The 19,171-nt window shown below is 41.4% G+C and overlaps 1 protein-coding gene across 2 annotated transcripts in view; it reads left to right on the forward strand.

Annotated features, from left to right (window-relative positions):
• Nucleotides 1–19,171, forward strand: part of LOC135508415 (unconventional myosin-VI-like) — a 116,843-nt gene that overhangs the window by 19,158 nt on the left and 78,514 nt on the right. For both annotated transcript variants that reach the window (XM_064928577.1, XM_064928576.1), the window contains exons 2-6: nt 3,079–3,226; nt 15,796–15,865; nt 16,835–16,908; nt 17,234–17,363; nt 18,585–18,690. In XM_064928577.1, the coding sequence (XP_064784649.1) occupies nt 3,110–3,226; nt 15,796–15,865; nt 16,835–16,908; nt 17,234–17,363; nt 18,585–18,690 (497 nt within the window). In that variant the 5' untranslated portion in view covers nt 3,079–3,109. The remainder of the gene's footprint in view (nt 1–3,078; nt 3,227–15,795; nt 15,866–16,834; nt 16,909–17,233; nt 17,364–18,584; nt 18,691–19,171) is intronic.

The raw sequence follows: 19,171 nt of genomic DNA on the forward strand, positions 1-19,171 counted from the left end.
CAGGTAGGCCTATTTTATGATGCTTCCACTGGATTAGAGCGTTCCATTTTTCTCTCATGCTGACTGGTTATTGAAAGGGAGAGAGCTGGAAATATTTTTCAAATACATTGAGGATAGATTGTCCTCCTCAATGGATGTAAAAACGGACTTTGTTTGCTTGCGGTTTGAGGTGAAGAAAACAACATTATTTTGAGAAGCTCCACAGGTCATTAGTGGTGGTGCGTTGAGCCAATCAGGAATACTCCCAGATCCACAAATGGGCACATTTATATGCCTACATTTGCACGCAGGCCAGGTATCCTATAGGCCTACTTCTATGTGTAATCAGGTGCGCCTCCTAACTCATAATTGACAGTAGCGCTCCAAACAAAAGAAAATGACTGCACTTACAAAACTCGTAAATTAAAAAAATTAACCAAAACTTGTTTCTCAGAAGTGTAGCATAGGTTGTGTGCTCTGCAAACAACGTGTCCACTCTGATAGTGACAGTGGTAAAATACTGGAATAATAATATATTGAATGGATTAACAGAAATTACCAAACAAACATTGTAGATGAGAAATGTATAGGAATTCAAGCTAAATGTAGGCTAGTTCTGGTGATACATGTAATGGCGAATTGATAGACTAATAATCAAGGCAAACAATTCACACAATGAAGTTCTGAAACAATGAATGTGCACAAATTGGTGGGAGAGAGCGCATTCCGGAGGGAGACGTGCATTTTAGCCACACTCCCCTTCTTGGACTCTGCCATCCACATGGCCTCCGCAATGGATTAGACTCAGGCTCCTCAATTGATTTAATTCACTGAGCGTGAATCAGACGGGTGTCTCGTGTGCCTTAAAATAAACAAATATACATAGTACCAGTCAAAAGTTTGGACACCTACTCATTCAAGGTGTTTTCTTTATTTGTACTATTTTCTATATTGTAGAATAATAGTGAAGTCATCTAAACTATGAAATAACACATGGAATCATGTAGTAGACAAAGGGTTAAACAAATCAAAACATTTTATATTTGAGGTTCTTCAAAGTAGCCACCCTTTGCCATGACAGCTTTGCACACTCCTGGCATTCTCTCAACCATTTTCATGATGTAGTCACTTGGATTCTATTTCAATTAACAGGTGTGCTTTGTTAAAAGTTCATTTGTGGCATTTCTTTTACTTAATGCGTTTTGAGCCAATATAGTTGTGTTGTGAGAATGTAGGGGTGGTATACAGAAGATAGCCCTATTTAGTAAAACACCAAGTCCATATTATGGCAAGAACAGCTCAAATAAGCAACGAGAAACGACAGTCCATCATGACTTTAAGACATGAAGGTCAGTCAATCCGGAAAATGTCAAGATCTTTGAAAGTTTCTTCAAGTGCAGTCTCAAAAACCATCATGATGAAACTGGCTCTCATGAGGACCGTCACAGGAAAGGAAGACCCAGCGTTTCCTCTGCTGCAGACTACATGAATCAGGCCTTTATGGTCGGATTGCTGCAAGGAAACCTCTACTAAAGGACACCCATAATAAGAAGAGACTTGCTTGGGCCAAGAACCACGGGCAATGGATATTAGATTGGAGGAAATCTGTCTGACGATTCCATCAACTGTGTCTTTGTGAGACGCAGAGCAGGTAAATGGATGATCTCCGCATGGGTGGTTCCCACCATGAAGCATGGAGGCGGAGGTGTGATCGTGTGGGGGTGCTTTGCTGGTGATATTGTCAAGAATTTATTTAGAATTCAAAGCACACTTAATGAGCATGGCTACAACAGCATTCTGCAGCGATACGCAATCCAATTTGGGGTGTGCTTAGTGGGACTATCAATTTGTTTTTCAACAGGACAATGACCCAACACACCTCCAGGCTGTGTAAGGGCTATTTCACAAGGAAGGAGAGTGATGGAGTGCTGCATCAGATGACCTGGCCTCCACAATCACCCGACCTCAACCCAATTGAAACAGTTTGGGATGTGTTGAACTGCAGAGGGAAGGAAAAGCAGCCAACAAGTGCTCCGCATATGTGTGAACTCCTTCAAGACTGTTGAAAAAGCATTCCAGGTGAAGCTGGTTGAGAGAATGCCAACAGTGTGCAAAGCTTTTATCAAGGCAAAGGGTAGCTACTTTGAAGAACCACTTTTTTTGGTTACTACATGATTTCTTATGTGTTATTTCATAGTTTTGATGTCTTCGCTGTTATTCTACAATTAAGAAAATAGTAAAAGTAAAGAAAAATCCTTGAATGAATAGGAGTCCAAACCTTTGACTGGTACTTTTTATATCGAAGGCTATGTGTTGTATAACATAGTTTTGGATTTTTTTGGTCTTAGGTACATAACATTTATTTTATTGTAGGGCTCATACAATGTATTTTATTGTAGGGCTAATTTTGCATCAGTATTTAATTTCAAATCTCGAATCAAATCTAGACATTTATATGCTTTAGAATGAGACTTCTAATTTTTGCAGGAAATACCGGATTAACAAGGAGAGTAGAAATATAGTGTTGGGATGGAACATTTTTAAAACACCAGGAAAATATTCAACCCTACTCCTGTCCTCTCCCATTGGCAAATCCTCATTTTGGAGAGATGTGTAGGTCCTGTCCTTTCCCAATGGAAAATCCTCATTTTGGAGAGATGTGTAGGTCCTGTCCTTTCCCAATGGAAAATCCTCATTTTGGAGAGATGTGTAGGTCCTGTCCTTTCCCAATGGAAAATCTTCATTTTGGAGAGATGTGTAGGTCCTGTCCTTTCCCAATGGAAAATCCTCATTTTGGAGAGATGTGTAGGTCCTGTCCTTTCCCAATGAAAAATCCTCATTTACAGGATCAGTCATTCATGAAGGGAATAACAAGATAATGGAAAGCAATGCACACACTAGGGTTGCACGTACTCACATGGTTGGATGAATTTTGTCATTCATACAATTGTGTTTATAGGCTTCTTGTTTATCTGGAGGAAGTATGGAACATAGCATATTTATTCGATCAGGGATCCTACCCACAATGGAAAACTCAGTATTTTGTTGTTGGCATACATGTTATAAGACTTCTATTTCCTGACTCTTCTCTTCATGTAGTGCAGAGCCCACCAGGTAGCTGTGGTTAGCCATGGAGGATGGTAAGCCAGTGTGGGCTCCCCACCCCACCGATGGGTTCCAGCTGGGCATGATTGTGGATATCGGAGCTGACACCCTCGCCATCGAACCACTCAACCACAAGGGCAAGGTCAGTCAGACTCGGCACAGTTTAGAACACGTGTCAATCCCATTCCATGGACGGCAGAGTGCCTGCTTTTTTCCCCCTCTCTCCTCCCTTGTATTTGATTGATCATTAAAGGTCATTGATTAGTTATGAACTCATCTAGGTCATAGTTGGACTCCAATTTAAAGGAAATATCAAAAACCGACACACTCGACTCTGCCCTCCATGGAATGAGTGTCTGTTTTATGTTTTGTATTATAACTTACTCATCACACAACATTCATTTTGCTCTCTCTCTCCCCACACACGTTCCAGAGCTATCATTGGGTCAGTAGCTGAATAACATAATATATATTGTAATGCTAACCTCTGAACATTTGGTGCCAGTGTGGGTTAGATTATTGGCTGGCACACTGCAGCCATGAAGGTTCCCCTTTCAGAAAGACCTGAATCAAGACAAAAGATTTAAGTGCCTTTGAACGGGGTATGGTAGTAGGTGACAGGCGCACCAGTTTGTGTGTCAAGAGCTGCAACACTGCTGGGTTTTTCATGCTCAACAGTTTCCTGTGTGTTTCAAGAATGGTCAACCACCCACAGGACATCCAGACAACTTGACACAACTGTGGGAAGAATTTCACTGACAGTGTTTAATTTAAATCAGGACTGGGCTAATCCTACTTAAATGAATTCAGATAAAAAAATGGCTTTCTGAGACATTGCTTAACTTCAGATTAATTAGTTATAGGCTAGAGAGTCCCAGACTAAGGTAAATAGGGACTAACCAGTTAATCTTTTTGAAGCCTGATTAGATTAATGATGTGCACTTGGTGCTGACCTGAGGATGTTTAAAAAAAACAAAACAGGAATGGGATGCTAATACATAAGCATTGTGTGGAATTGGAGCAAGTCACCTAAACCAAACAATGGACAGAGGTAAAAGAAAACATTCAAAGAATTTCAGTGACTTTGAAGAAAGCCTGTGTAAGCGAGTTCTCAAACCACCCAATTATGGAGAACAAACAGCATGATTCGTCAACCCCCCCCAAAAATATATAATAATCCCTGGACTACCATTTGTAATGAATTCAACTCAAATGGAAAAAGTAAACAACAGGACGCTAGAACAACTGCAGGTGAGATACTCTATTTTTTTGTTGTCCCACTTTTCAAATCAAATCGCATTTTATTAGTCACATGCGCCGAATACGACCGGTGTAGACCTTACAGTGAAATGCTGAATACGACCGGTGTAGACCTTACAGTGAAATGCTGAATACGACCGGTGTAGACCTTACAGTGAAATGCTGAATACGACCGGTGTAGACCTTACAGTGAAATGCTGAAATGCTGAATACGACCGGTGTAGACCTTACCTTAGTGAAATGCTGAATAGAATGCGACAGGTGTAGACCTTACAGTGAAATGCTGAATACGACCGGTGTAGACCTTACAGTGAAATGCTGAATATGACCTTACAGTGAAATGTAGACCTGTACCTTAGTGAAATGCTGAATACGACCGTGAAATGTAGACCTTACAGTGAAATGCTGAATACGACCGGTGTAGACCTTACAGTGAAATGCTGAATACACCTTAGACCTTACAGTGAAATGCTGAATACGACAGACCTTACAGTGAAATGCTGAGACCTTACAGTGAAATGCTGAATATGACAGTGTGTAGACCTTACAGTGAAATGCTGAATACGACCGTGAAATGCTGAATACGACCTTACAGTGAAATGCTGAATACGACCGGTGTAGACCTTACAGTGAAATGCTGAATACGACAGGTGTACACCTTAGTGAAATGCTGAATACGACAGGTGTAGACCTTACAGTGAAATGCTGAATACGACCGGTGTAGACCTTACAGTGAAATGCTGAATACGACAGGTGTACACCTTAGTGAAATGCTGAATACGACAGGTGTAGACCTTACAGTGAAATGCTGAATACGAAATGCCGGTGTAGACCTTACAGTGAAATGCTGAAGACCTTACAGTGAAATGCTGAATACGACCGTGTAGACCTTACAGTGAAATGCTGAATACGACCGGTGTAGACCTTACAGTGAAATGCTGAATTACAGAAATGCAGGTGTAGACCTTACAGTGAAATGCTGAATTACAGTGAAATGCCGGTGTAGACCTTACAGTGAAATGCTGAATACGACCGGTGTAGACCTTACAGTGAAATGCTGAACCTTACGTGAAATGCCGAAATGCCGTGTAGACCTTACAGTGAAATGCTGAATACGACCGTGTAGACCTTAGACCTTACAGTGAAATGCTGAATACGACCGGTGTAGACCTTACAGTGAAATGCTGAATACGACCGGTGTAGACCTTACAGTGAAATGCTGAATACGACCGGTGTAGACCTTACAGTGAAATGCTGAATACGACCGGTGTAGACCTTACAGTGAAATGCCGAATACGACCGGTGTAGACCTTACAGTGAAATGCCGAATACGACCGGTGTAGACCTTACAGTGAAATGCCGAATACGACCGGTGTAGACCTTACAGTGAAATGCTGAATTCGACCGGTGTAGACCTTACAGTGAAATGCTGAATTCGACCGGTGTAGACCTTACAGTGAAATGCTGAATACAACAGGTGTAGACCTTACACTGAAATGCTTACTTACAAGCCCCTAACCAACAGTGCAGTTTAAAATAATACAGATAAGAATAAGAAATAAAAGTAACAAGTATTTTTAAAGAGCAGCAGTAAAATAACAATATCGAGGCTTTATATAGGGGGGTATCGGTACAGATTCAGTGTGGAGACTATATACGGGGTTATCGGTACAGTTCAATGTGGAGACTATATACAGGGGGGTATCGGTACAGATTCAATTTGGAGGCTATATACAGGGGGGTACTGGTACAGATTCAATGTGGAGACTATATACAGGGGGGTATCGGTACAGATTCAATATGCGGCGGCACTGCTTAGTTGAGGTAATATGTACATGTAGGTAGAGTTATTAAAGTCTGAAACTTTGTGCGCACACTGCTGCCATCTGGTGGCAAATCTAAATTACACCTACAGTATAGTCTTCTCTGAATGTATGGCCTTTCTCTTGCATTTCAAAGGTGGAACAATAAAAATAAACATGTTTTTTGTTCGTATTATCTTTTACCAGATCTAATGTGTTACTCATCTACATTAATTTCACATTTCCACAAACTTCAAAGTGTTTCCTTTCAAATGGTGTCAAGAATATGCATATCCTTGCTTCAGGTCCTGAGCTACAGGCAGTTAGATTTGGGTATGTCATTTTAGGCGAAAATTGAAAGAGAAAACAAGGGTTCGATCCTAACAGGATGAAGGTCAACCCGCTACATCTGCAGTAGCTACGAGGGAAGATTGTGTCACTAACCTGGGCTGGCAACAAAGACCGAGGCTGAGCATGCATGAGAAACTAATGGATTTAAAAGAAGAGATATGAAAAAGCATATCCTTTTGTGTTGAGTTGGCTATGAAGGATGAGAAGAGAAACATGAAGCAGCAGCAGTACCAATGTTCTTCTCAAACCAGAACCAGTTCTGGATCCTGATATTTCCATTTTGTGAATTATTTTTTTTATTTTTATACCTTGACCATTGGCCATCCATGGCCATTGTTTGCTTCAATCGCTTGAGCTATCTTTGTTGTGAGAAGTGCAGTATAGCAAAAGCATCTCTGCAGGTTTGTCCATTGCTGTCATTGTCTGCCTCAACCATGGGAACATCTGGGTCATGCTCTTCAATGCCAGGATCTGGTCATCCATGCTGTTTGAGGTAATTGTCAAGCACTGCTGTTGCAATTATGACAATACAGCAGCATCTTGGTTGGAAGAGCAATGTGTTTCTGAGACTCTGGAAATGACCTTTTTTTGCAGATAGGAGCATGGTTGTACCGTTTTTGCTCATGTTCTATTGCATAAAGATGGGGGGTAAACATGAAGTTGGTCTGTGCATACCCCTAGTCACCAAGTGTGATTCCACTATTGTCCTCCTTCAAGCTGAGCATTCAAAGGGGAGTTTTGGAAATCCTTCAGTCACAAGTTGCACTCATCCAACATGCAATAGTGTTGGAGAACTACAAATTGATTTTTATCCTAAACAATTCTGTAGTTTGCTCATGTCTATAACTGCCCTTCTGTCTGGCCTTGGTGGTGCTTTTTGATCTTCATTGAAATAGTCCAGGTAATCCATTCTCCTCCATAGCCAAGGTCAACCTGGCGGCCAACATCCATTAATCTGAAGTTAAGCCTGCCACTGGCCAGGTTTAATTTAAGCCTTCACTTAGATCTAGATTAACTCTAATTGTCCTTCTGGAAATCAGACTTTTTAAATCTAGACTAGGGCAAGTCTGAGACTATTTTAAACCATGTCTGAGAAATGCAATTTCAGATAATCCAGTTTAGAATTGAAATTTCGTCAAGGACCCTGTTTAATCTGTGTCCACAAAACAGCCCCTCAGTGTATATCTCGATGTTTTCTCTAAATAAGCTTTGTTTGTTTCTTTACTGATTTCAATGAACTGTTGTCTATTGTCCTTGTCTGCCATTGAACTATGATAAAGTCATTGTTGGGTGATTTTAATATACATGTTGACAAAGAGACTGACACCAAAGCCCATGAATTTATTAATCTTTTGAGCTCTTTGGACATTATCCAACATGTTACTAAGCCCACCCATAACTGGCCATACTGGACCTGGTTATTACCATGGGGCTTTAAACATTCTCTATTGTTGATGTTGCTTTATCTGATCACCGCTCTGTATTTTTTACTACCATGTTGCCTATAGCACAGGGTAGAACTGAAAGCATTATTAACACTGTCTTACCTCTGAATTTGCTACAGATTTTGAGTGCATCAACTAGAGGTCGACCAATTATGATTTTGGAGGACCAAAAAAAGCCGATACCGATTAATCGGACAATTTTGATTTATTTATTTGTAACAATGACAATTACAACACTCTGCGTGCAATGAACGCAAGAGAAGTGACACAATTTCACCTGGTTAATATTGCCTGCTAACCTGGATTTGTTTTAGCTAAATATGCAGGTTTAAAAATATATACTTCTGTGTATTGATTTTAGGAAAGGCATTGATGTTTATGGTTAGGTACACATTGGAGCAACGACAGTCCTTTTTCGCGAATGCACACCGCATCGATTATATGCAACGCAAGACACGCTAGATAAACTAGTAATATCATCAACCATGTGTAGTTAACTAGTGATTATGATTGATTGATTGTTTTTTATAAGAGAAGTTTAATGCTAGCTAGCAACTTACCTTGGATTCTTACTGCATTCGCATTACAGGCAGGCTCCTCGTGAGGCAGGTGGTTAGAGCGTTGGACTAGTTAACCGTAATGTTGCAAGATTGAATCCCCGAGCTGACAAGGTAAAAATCTGTCGTTCTGCCCCTGAACAAGGCAGTTAACCCACTGTACCTAGCCCGTCATTGAAAATAAGAATGTTCTTAACTTCTTATGGTATAGGGGACAGTTGCGTCCCACTTGGGCAAAAAACAGTGAAAATGCTTCTTCTCTGATAGAGTTCAGTGTGTCAAATCGGAGGGCCTGTTGTCCGGCAGTCTCTATGGTGGTGCAACAGGGTTCAATTCTCGGGCTGGCTCTCTTCTCTGTATACATCAATGATGTCGCTCTTGCTGCTGGTGATTCTCTGATCCACCTTTACACAGATGACCCCATTCTGTTTCCTTCTGGCCCATCTTTGGACACTGTGTTAACTAACCTCCAGATGAGCTTCAACTGCTCTCACCCTCCAACTGCTCTTACATGCAAGTATGTCACACCCTGGCCATAGAGAGGCTTTTATTCTCTATTTTGGTTAGGCCAGGGTGTGACTAGGGTGGGCATTCTAGTTTCTTTATTTCTATGTTTTCTATATATATATTTTTTCTTTTTTTGCAGAGTGTTGTTCCCAATCAGAGGCAGCTGTTTATCGTTGTCTCTGATTGGGGATCACATATAAGTTGTCATTCTCCTTTTGGTGTTTGTGGGATCTTGTTTTTTGTTAGCTCTGTGAAGCCTGCAGAACGTGACGTTCGTTATTCTTTTTGTTGTTTTTGTTTGGTGTTCTGAGTAATTAAAGAATCATGAACACTTACCACGCTGCACCTTGGTCTCCTTCCGACGATAAACGTTACAAAGTAAAACTAAATGCATGCTCTTCAACCGATCGCTGCCCGCACCAGCCCGCCTGTCCAGCATCACTATTCCACTACTTGTGGACAAACTCCACTACTACTCCACTACTTGTGGACAAAGACACCTAGATGTCTGTTTAGACTGTAAACTCTCCTTCCAGACTCACATTAAGCATCTCCAATCCAAAATTAAATCTAGAATCAGCTTTCCCATTTCGCAACACAGCATCCTTCACTCACGCTGCCAAACATACCCTCATAAAACTGACTATCCTACCGATCCTTGACTTCGGCGATGTCATTTACAAAATATCCTCCAACACTCTACTCAACAAATTGGATGCAGTCAATCACAGTGCCATCCGTTTTGTCACCAAAGCCCCATATACTACCCACCACTGCGACCTGTACAATCTCGTTGGCTGGCCCTCGCTTCATATTCGTCGCCAAACCCATTGGCTCCAGGTCATCTACAAGTCTCTGCTAGGGAAAGCCCCACCTTATCTCAGCTCACTGGTCACTATAGCAGCACCCACCCGTAGCACGCGCTCCAGCAGGTATATCTCACTGGTCACCCCCAAAGTCAATTCCTCCTGTGGCCGCCTTTCCTTCCAGTTCTCTGCTGCCAATGACTGGAACGAACTGCAAAAATCACTGAAGCTGGAGACTCATATCTCACTCACTTTCTTTAAGCACCAGCTGTCAGAGCAGCTCACAGATCACTGCACCTGTACATATCCCATCTGTAAATAGCCCATCCAACTACCTCATCCCCATACTGCATTTATTTATCTTGCTCCTTTGCACCCTAGTATCTCTACTTGCACATTCATCTTCTGCACATCTACCATTCCAGTGTTTAATTCCAATATTGTAATTACTTCGCCACCATGACCTATTTATTGACTTACCTCCCTTATCTCACCTCATTTGCACACACTGTGTATAGACGTTTTCTACTGTATTATTGACTGTATGTTTGTTTATTCCATGTGTAACTCTGTATGTGTCGAACTGCTTTGCTTTATCTTGGCCAGGTCGCAGTTGTAAATGAGAACTTGTTCTCAGCTAGCCTACCTGGTTAAATAAAGGTGAAATAAAATAAATATTGGTCAACTACAAAACATACAGAATGATGCAGCACGGGTACTGACCAAGACCAGACAGAGCACACATTACATCGGTTTTAAGGTCTCTGCATTGGCTTGACTGCCTGTGAGTTTTTAAACTTAATTTCAAGATACTTCTATTGGATTTTAAATCATTCACTAATATATGTCAGACATGCTTTTAAGTTGTGGACCCAGTAGGTCCCTCAGGTCCTCTGGCACAGGCCTTTTAACTATCCCAAAGCCTAGAACCAGGAGACATGGAGAGGCAGCCTTTAGTTATTATGCCCCCAGCCTCTGGAATATCCTGCCTGAGGGGAGCCAAAACTGTGGACATATTAAAAATATCTTAAAACACTATTTTTTGTTGTTGCTTTTAATCATTCAGTTTTGTTTATTCTTTTGTTTTTTATCCTCATGTTTGTCTAGTAAATAGTTTTTGTTTTAATAGTTTTTTAAATTTGTTTTGTTCTGTGAAGGACATTGCGCTGCATTCCATGTCTTAAATGTGCAATCAGACAAGCAAAATTCCGGTACAGTGACAAGGTGGAGTCGCAATTCAACGGCTCAGACACGAAATGTATGTGACAGGGTCTACAGGAAGTCACGGACTACAAAAACAGCCACGTCACGGACACGTGAGTTAAACATTTAAACTTGTTAACCCTTGCCAGGCTGCTGGCCCAGACGGCATCTTCAGCTGATTCCTCAGAGCATGCGCAGACCAGCTGGCTGGTGTGTTTACGGATATATTTAATTGCTCCCTATCCCAGTCTGTTGTCCCCACATGCTTCAAGATGGCTACTATTGTTCCTGTACCCAAGAAGGCACAGATAACTGAACTAAATCACTACCACCCCGTAGCACTCAATTCTGTCATCATGAAGTGCTTTGAGAGGCTTGTCAAGGATCCTATCACCGCCACCTTACCGGCCACCCTAGACCCACTTCAGTTTGCATACCGCCCCAACAGGTCGAAAGATGACTCACTCGCCATCACACTGCACACTGCCCTATCCCATCCGGACAAAAAGTATACCTCTGTAAGAATGCTGATCATTGACTACAGCTCAACTCCATAGTACCCTCCAAGCTCATCATCAAGCTGGAGGCCCTGGGTCTCAACCCCAATGTGTGCAACTGGGTCCTGTACTTTCTGACGGTCTGCCCCCAGGTGGTGAAGGTAGGGAACAACATCTCCACTTCGCTGACCCTCAACATTGGGGCTTCACAAAGGTGTGTGCTCAGCCCTCTGCTGTACTCCCTGTTCACTCACGACTGCGTGGCCATGCACCACTCCAACTCAATCATCAAATTTGCAGACGACACAACAGTAGTGGGCTTGATCACCACCAACAACGAGACAGGGAGGAGGAGGAGGTGAGGGCACTCATGGTGTCAGGAAAACATCCTCACTTAACGTCAACAAAGCAAAGGAGATGATCGTGGACTTCAGGAAACAGCCGAAGGAGCACCCCCCTATTCACATCAAAGGGACAGCAGTGGCGAAGGTAGAAGGTTTTTTTAAGTTCCTGGGCGTACACGTCAGGAGGCTGAAGAAATTTGGCTTGTCACCCAAAACCATGACAAACTTTTACAGATGCACAATCGAGAGCATCCTGTTGGGCTTTATCACAGCCTGGTATGGGAACTGCACCTCCCTCAACTGCCCTCGACTGCCTGGCTCGCCAGTGGGTGGTGCGGTCAGCACAACGCATCACCGGGGGCAAACTACCTGCCCTCCATGACACCTACAGCACCTGATGTCACAGGAAGACCAAAAAGATCATCAAGGACAACAACCACACGAGCCACTGCTTGTTCACACCGCTATCATCCAGAAGGCGAGGTCCGTACAGGTGTATCAAAGCTGGGACCGAGAGATTGAGAAACAACTTCCATCTCAAGACTGCTAAACAGCAATCACTAACTTTGAGAGGCTGCTTCCTACATTGAGACCCAACCATTGGCAACTTTTAATAAATGGATAACTAGTCACTTTATACAATGCTAAATAACACCACTTTAAAAATGTTTACATATCCTACATTGCTCATATCACATGTATATACTGTATTTTATACCGTCTACTGCAACTTGCCTATGCCGCTCGGCCATCGCTCATCCATATACTTATATGTACATATTCTCATTCACCCCTTTAGATTTGTGTGTATTAGGTAGTTGTTGGGGAATTGTTAGATTACTTGTTATATATTACTGCACTGTCGGAACTTGAAGCACAAGCATTTCGCTACACTCGCATTAACATCTGCTAACCAATTGCATGATTTGATTTGTACTATTTTAAAGGTCAAATATACCACATTTCAATCAGCAATAATGTAATGAATTCATGGCTCATGAAATTATACCTAGGCTAAATATAAGCCTTCCACAACCATAAGACCCACTAATAGTTACATTTTATTCAAATGGTTTAACCCAGTTTTTTGAAATTTTTTGATCTGGTTTTTAAGTCAGTCTATGAATATGCCGTTTTTGCTACAAATCTAACCAGAACCATCCATAATGCACATTACCTAATAATGACTAACTTCTTGTAGCAGCAAGACCATGTGCTAGTGAGTAGCCAGCTAATCTTTTTATATTTGAAGTTTTAGCTAACTTGGATCTGTTTTGCTAGCTAACAAGGAAGAACAGTTTAATTGTTATGAACACACCCTTCTGTCTGTCTCCAACTGTTTGAACAGCATGCTAGCCTGTCCGCTGTGTTCAGATGTTAAAATCAAGTGGCCCATCTTATTTCTCAGAATGAGGACGAGTTGCCAATTCCTTATATAATTGTGTTTTATGCTTATTGCACATTTATAAAAGACTAGACAGCTAGTATAAGTCTTTAGCTAAAATGCTGCTAGCACTATGTAGTACCGCAACGCCGCGTGCGACAAACTGAGTATTCATTTTCTAGAATCATTGATTTTCCTGCTATAATATTGTCTACTCTGTGCACACTTTGAGGAGTTGAGACATAAAAAGGGTATCGTTAACTTTTTTAACTTCTCTATTACAGTGAGACATTATTTTAATGTGTTTTTGTCCATATGACCGATTTTTCTGTTGGACAAACCTCAAATGCAAATGGTGTGTTGAAACTGCTCGTCAGAGAGGAAGAAGTGATATCTCATCTTTGTTGTTTTGCTTGGTGTGTGCGTGTGCGTGTGTGTGAGAGAGAATGGGCAGGAGGATTGAAGGAGACGAGACCAAAAAGCTATGAGAACTAATGGACATAAATGCTCATAAAATAAAACTGTATTCTTGTGATACAAGCATTTTGAAATAACACTCTAAATCCCAAACTATATCGCCCAGCCCTAACCTGAATTACAGAGATGTATAAACCGATAATATGTAAAACGTAAGCAATATGAGAGCATGTAAAACAGCCCTGCGTTGTACCAGTGTCACTAACATAGGCAATCAATAAGTCATGTGAGCAGCAGGTGTGGTGATTGTGTTACTGGGAGGGAAAGATCATTAGAGGAAAAGGAGCCACCTGTTGCACTACACCTTAGGTCACTCCCCAGTGCATTGCTTTCACTGAATGAGCCTGATATTCACAACAACAAAAGCCTGTATGGTGTATAGCAAGCTAACAGCAGAGTAGTTAGTTAGTTAGTTAGTTAGTTAACTGTTAGTGCCCTCCCTGTTTACAGTTATCCTTAACCTGTTACAGTCTAAGCCCTGTCTGCGGGAGGGGGGGGGTTCTACTTAGATATATGGAATTGTTTTAAGGTCATAACAAGACCCCTTGAAATGTGTGTGTATATAGTGTCTATAGATATATATACAATCTATTTAATAAATGTTGATTTGGACTTACTGCTATTAGCCCATACAAACGCATTGAATAACAGATTAACTACATGGAACAACAGGTAAAAAAGGAAAAAAGGAAGTTTTGTTCTGAACTGTATGGCTTGTATCTGAGAGATATCAGGAATGTATTAATTTTGTACATGTTAAATACATTTTTGACACTAAACAGTCTCCATAATATGTATACTTCCATAAAGAATGTTCAGCTGGTACTAGGGGACCTTCAGACGAGTCTGTTGAGGCCTGTGGGCGTCCTAGAGAAAAATAACTGATATGTTCGCGAGAGTCTCACCTTTCCACAGAGGAATTAGTGTGTAGCCCAAACTGTTTGGATGCTACAGACAGAAGTTGGCAGATCGGCTGTACCGACTTCAGATGAGTCCCAAGATTCTTGTGGGGGTCGTAGAGCAAATCGTGTTTGTGAGAGTCTCACCCTTCCATAAAGGGGTCATAATACCTTGTAGGCCAAACCGTTTGAACGCTACAGGCAATTTTGTGAGAATACTGCTTTTCGGGATGTCTCATTGTCTGACAAACACCGCTCTATCTCTGTCACCTTCCACCACAGATATCTTCAGTTTAACTGACAGATTTGTAAGGAACAGTTTTTTTTCTTAGATATCCGTTGGGGGCTCGGACGTCGACTCTCAGTATTTTATATATATATATATATATAGTTTATTTTAATTTTACCAGAAACCGTTATGAGCTGGTTAACAGAAAATCAGGCCCTGGACCAGTCACTAAGGGATACAGGGGCTCATTGAGTGTATTTCACTGAGTTCATTAAAGCCACAGCTCTGCCCAGCATAATTCTCTGTCAGAGCAGTATCCTGGCTATGTCTTGTTAGCGGGGAGTTTTGTACCCATTTTTGTTTGGGCTGGCAGCTAGGTGCTGTGGCTCAAAAAGCTCAAGCTTATTTTCACGTACATGCTGTTTGTACCAGTGGGGGACACACACACACTCATAAAATGTACTGGGCAGGAGGGTGTGTTTAGGCCTGTCATGGTGTGTGTAGGGTGTTGTAAATAATGTTCTGTTCCCACAGTAACAGTACAGAGCCGTATCTAAACTCATGCACTAGCCAGACACACACACACAGCTCATATCCTGTTTCCCTCCCACCAAATTATTTATCAGCCTGCCATGTCCCTCCCATTGTTTCTCTCACAAGCAGCTTGTTCCTTTCAATGTTTTGCCATTGCCTCAGACTGTATAGTAGCCTACTGGGAGAATATCAGAGACTTAATTGATGAACTTGACAACAAATGCTCAAATGTTGATTTTTGTTACTATGTTATTGCATTGCTAATGACCAGGTTGAAGTAGAACATTTTCAGTAGGCCCTTATGAGACATGATTAAATGGACTGGCTATTCAAATACACGACAATTGGTGCAAGACTTCTCATGAGAATGTTTAGATGTTAATGTTAGTATAACAGAAGTGCTTTTGATGTTGCAGACCTTTCTGGCTCCTATGAACCAAGTGTTCCCTGCTGAGGAAGACGTCAACAAACATATGGAGGACAACTGTAAGTTCATAATCAAAACTTACACGGAACCCAAACTGGCTGCACGCGTGCGCCATTGTGCTCCACCGTGCATACATTTATTTTGTCCCCCCTAACCAAACGTGATCACGACACACAGGTGAAAATATCAAAACAAACTCTGAACCAATTACATTCATTTGGGGACAAATCGAAAAGCATTAAACATTTATGGTAATTTAGCTAGCTAGCTTTCACTTGCAATCTAATATGTCCTATTTAGCTAGTTTGCTGTTGCTCGCTCATTTGTCCTGGGATATAAACTTTGAGTTGTTATTTTACCTGAAATGCACAAGGTCCTCTACGCTGCCAATTAATCCACACAAAACGGTCAACCGAATCGTTTCTAGTCATCTTTCCTCCTCCTAGGCTTTTTCTTCTCTTGACTTTATATTGCGATTGGCAAGTTTCATAAATTAGGTGCATTATCGCCACTGACCCCGTTAATTTTTCAGTCACCCACATGGGTATAACCAATGAGGAGATGGCACATGGGTACCTTCTTCTATAAACAATGAGGAGATGGGAGAGGCAGGACTTGCAACGCAATCTGTGTCACAAATAGAAGTGACTTCTATTTTAGCCCTTGGCAACACAGACGCTCGTTGGCGCACGTGAGCAGTGTGGGTGCAATAATTGAATAATATATATTTCAAAATGTATTTTGTACTCAGCCTGTTAGCCTAGTGGTTAAGGCCATTGGGTTGGTAACGCAAAGGTTGCTGGTTCAAATCCCTGAGCAGACTATGTGAAAAATCGGCCAATGTGCCCTTAATCAAGGGCACATTGCTCCTGTAATTGCTCCTGTAAGTTGCTTTGGATAAGAGCATCAGCTAAATTACTAAAATGTAAACAATTTTCCTTTATCCTCAAGTTGATATGGACTTAAGGTTTGTGTATGTAACTTTTTAAAGGATGCTTCCTCATGAGCAACTTTTGTTTTTCTTTCAGGTTCTCTTATGTACCTGAATGAAGGCACGCTCTTAAACAACATCCGAGTTCGGTATAGTAAAGACAAGATCTATGTAAGACATTCCAAATCAATGGTACATTAATCCTAGGCCTTGAAGATGAACCTCTCTCTTCCTGTAAGAGACATCTGGTGGTCATAGACCTAGTTTCTCATCAAGTTGTGAAAATGTCTGTGGTTCTCATCTAGAGGAACTAGGACCCCTGGGATACTTGGCCTATCCACAAGGGGTACTTGAGAAGACTCATGAGACCATAGATTGGTAAAATTCATGTGGGTGTACTGCAGGAAAAGCAACATGTACTTGGTGGTACAGTAACTGAAAAAGGTGAAGAACCACTGCTCTATCTAATATGATGATTTGTTTTGTAACAACACAGACATACGTCGCCAACATCTTGATTGCTGTGAACCCTTACTATGACATCCCCAAACTGTACGTTCCAGAGACCATCACGTCTTATCGTGGCCGGTCCCTGGGCACTCTACCACCTCACGTCTACGCAATCGGTGAGCGCACATACAGTGCCTTGCGAAAGTATTCGGCCCCCTTGAACTTTGCGACCTTTTGTCACATTTCAGGCTTCAAACATAAAGATATAAAACTGTATTTTTTTGTGAAGAATCTACAACAAGTGGGACACAATCATGAAGTGGAACGACATTTATTGGATATTTCAAACTTTTTTAACAAATCAAAAACTGAAAAATTGGGCGTGCAAAATTATTCAGCCCCCTTAAGTTAATACTTTGTAGCGCCACCTTTTGCTGCGATTACAGCTGTAAGTCGCTTGGGGTATGCCTCTATCAGTTTTGCACATTGAGAGACTGACATTTTTTCCCATTCCTCCTTGCAAAACAGCTCGAGCTCAGTGAGGTTGGATGGAGAGCATTTGTGAACAGCAGTTTTCAGTTCTTTCCACAGATTCTCGATTAGATTCAGGTCTGGACTTTGACTTGGCCATTCTAACACCTGGATATGTTTATTTTTGAACCATTCCATTGTAGATTTTGCTTTATGTTTTGGATCATTGTCTTGTTGGAAGACAAATCTCAGTCCCAGTCTCAGGTCTTTTGCAGACTCCATCAGGTTTTCTTCCAGAATGGTCCTGTATTTGGCTCCATCCATCTTCCCATCAATTTTAACCATCTTCCCTGTCCCTGCTGAAGAAAAGCAGGCCCAAACCATGATGCTGCCACCACCATGTTTGACAGTGGGTATGGTGTGTTCAGGGTGATGAGCTGTGTTGCTTTTACGCCAAACATAACGTTTTGCATTGTTGCCAAAAAGTTTAATTTTAGTTTCATCTGACCAGAGCACCTTCTTCCACATGTTTGGTGTGTCTCCCAGGTGGCTTGTGGCAAACTTTAAATGACACTTTTTATGGATATCTTTAAGAAATGGCTTTCTTCTTGCCACTCTTCCATAAAGGCCAGATTTGTGCAATATACGATGATTGTGTCCCACTTGTTGTTGATTCTTCACAAAAAAATGCAGTTTTATATCTTTACGTTTGAAGCCTGAAATGTGGCAAAAAGTCGCAAAGTTCAAGGGGGCCGAATACTTTCGCAAGGCACTGTATCTATTATTACAACAATGGCTGCTATACTGCCTGGTTTCTGGACATAAATATAGTCTGTTTAAAGCAATGGCTATATTTGAGTTACATTTCAATTAAGGCTAGGTGTTGTCAAAGCATCATATCCGTTACATGATTGATGATTTTTCAGCGGACAAGGCCTACCGGGACATGAGAGTCCTGAAGATGAGCCAGTCTATCGTAGTGTCTGGAGAATCTGGGGCCGGGAAGACAGAAAACACCAAGTTTGTCCTCAGGTTTGGGCTAAAGGACCACTATGATTGTGTTAGTTATTACAGAAAACCATACTAATCTTCAAGGTAGACTCAACAAGATTACATTGCATGCACAAAGTAAACACTGGGGCAATTTCCACAACAACTTAGAACGCTTAAGCTCGAGGCTAAACTTTGCCAATGTTTTGGTCCTGTATAGGGCTGTGACTGTCATGAAACTTTGTCAGCCGGTAACTGTCATGCAAATGACTGCCGGGCTCACGGTAATTGACCGCTAATTAACATAAACATGTTAAGCATCTCCAGGCCTCCACTCATACAAGCAGCAGATGGGTGCCTTTGGAACATCTACATTTAAAAATAGACTAATAAATCAATTTAACACACACTTTCACAATATATCCAATATCTAGTTCATTTAGCAGACAAAATATGCTTATAAATCCTGTGTCATTTATTTTATATTATGATTTTGTAGTAAGAAGAATGTAACTTTCTGACT

The sequence above is a fragment of the Oncorhynchus masou genome, chromosome 21 (genome assembly GCF_036934945.1).
Source record: "Oncorhynchus masou masou isolate Uvic2021 chromosome 21, UVic_Omas_1.1, whole genome shotgun sequence".
Taxonomy (NCBI): Eukaryota; Metazoa; Chordata; class Actinopteri; order Salmoniformes; family Salmonidae; genus Oncorhynchus; species Oncorhynchus masou.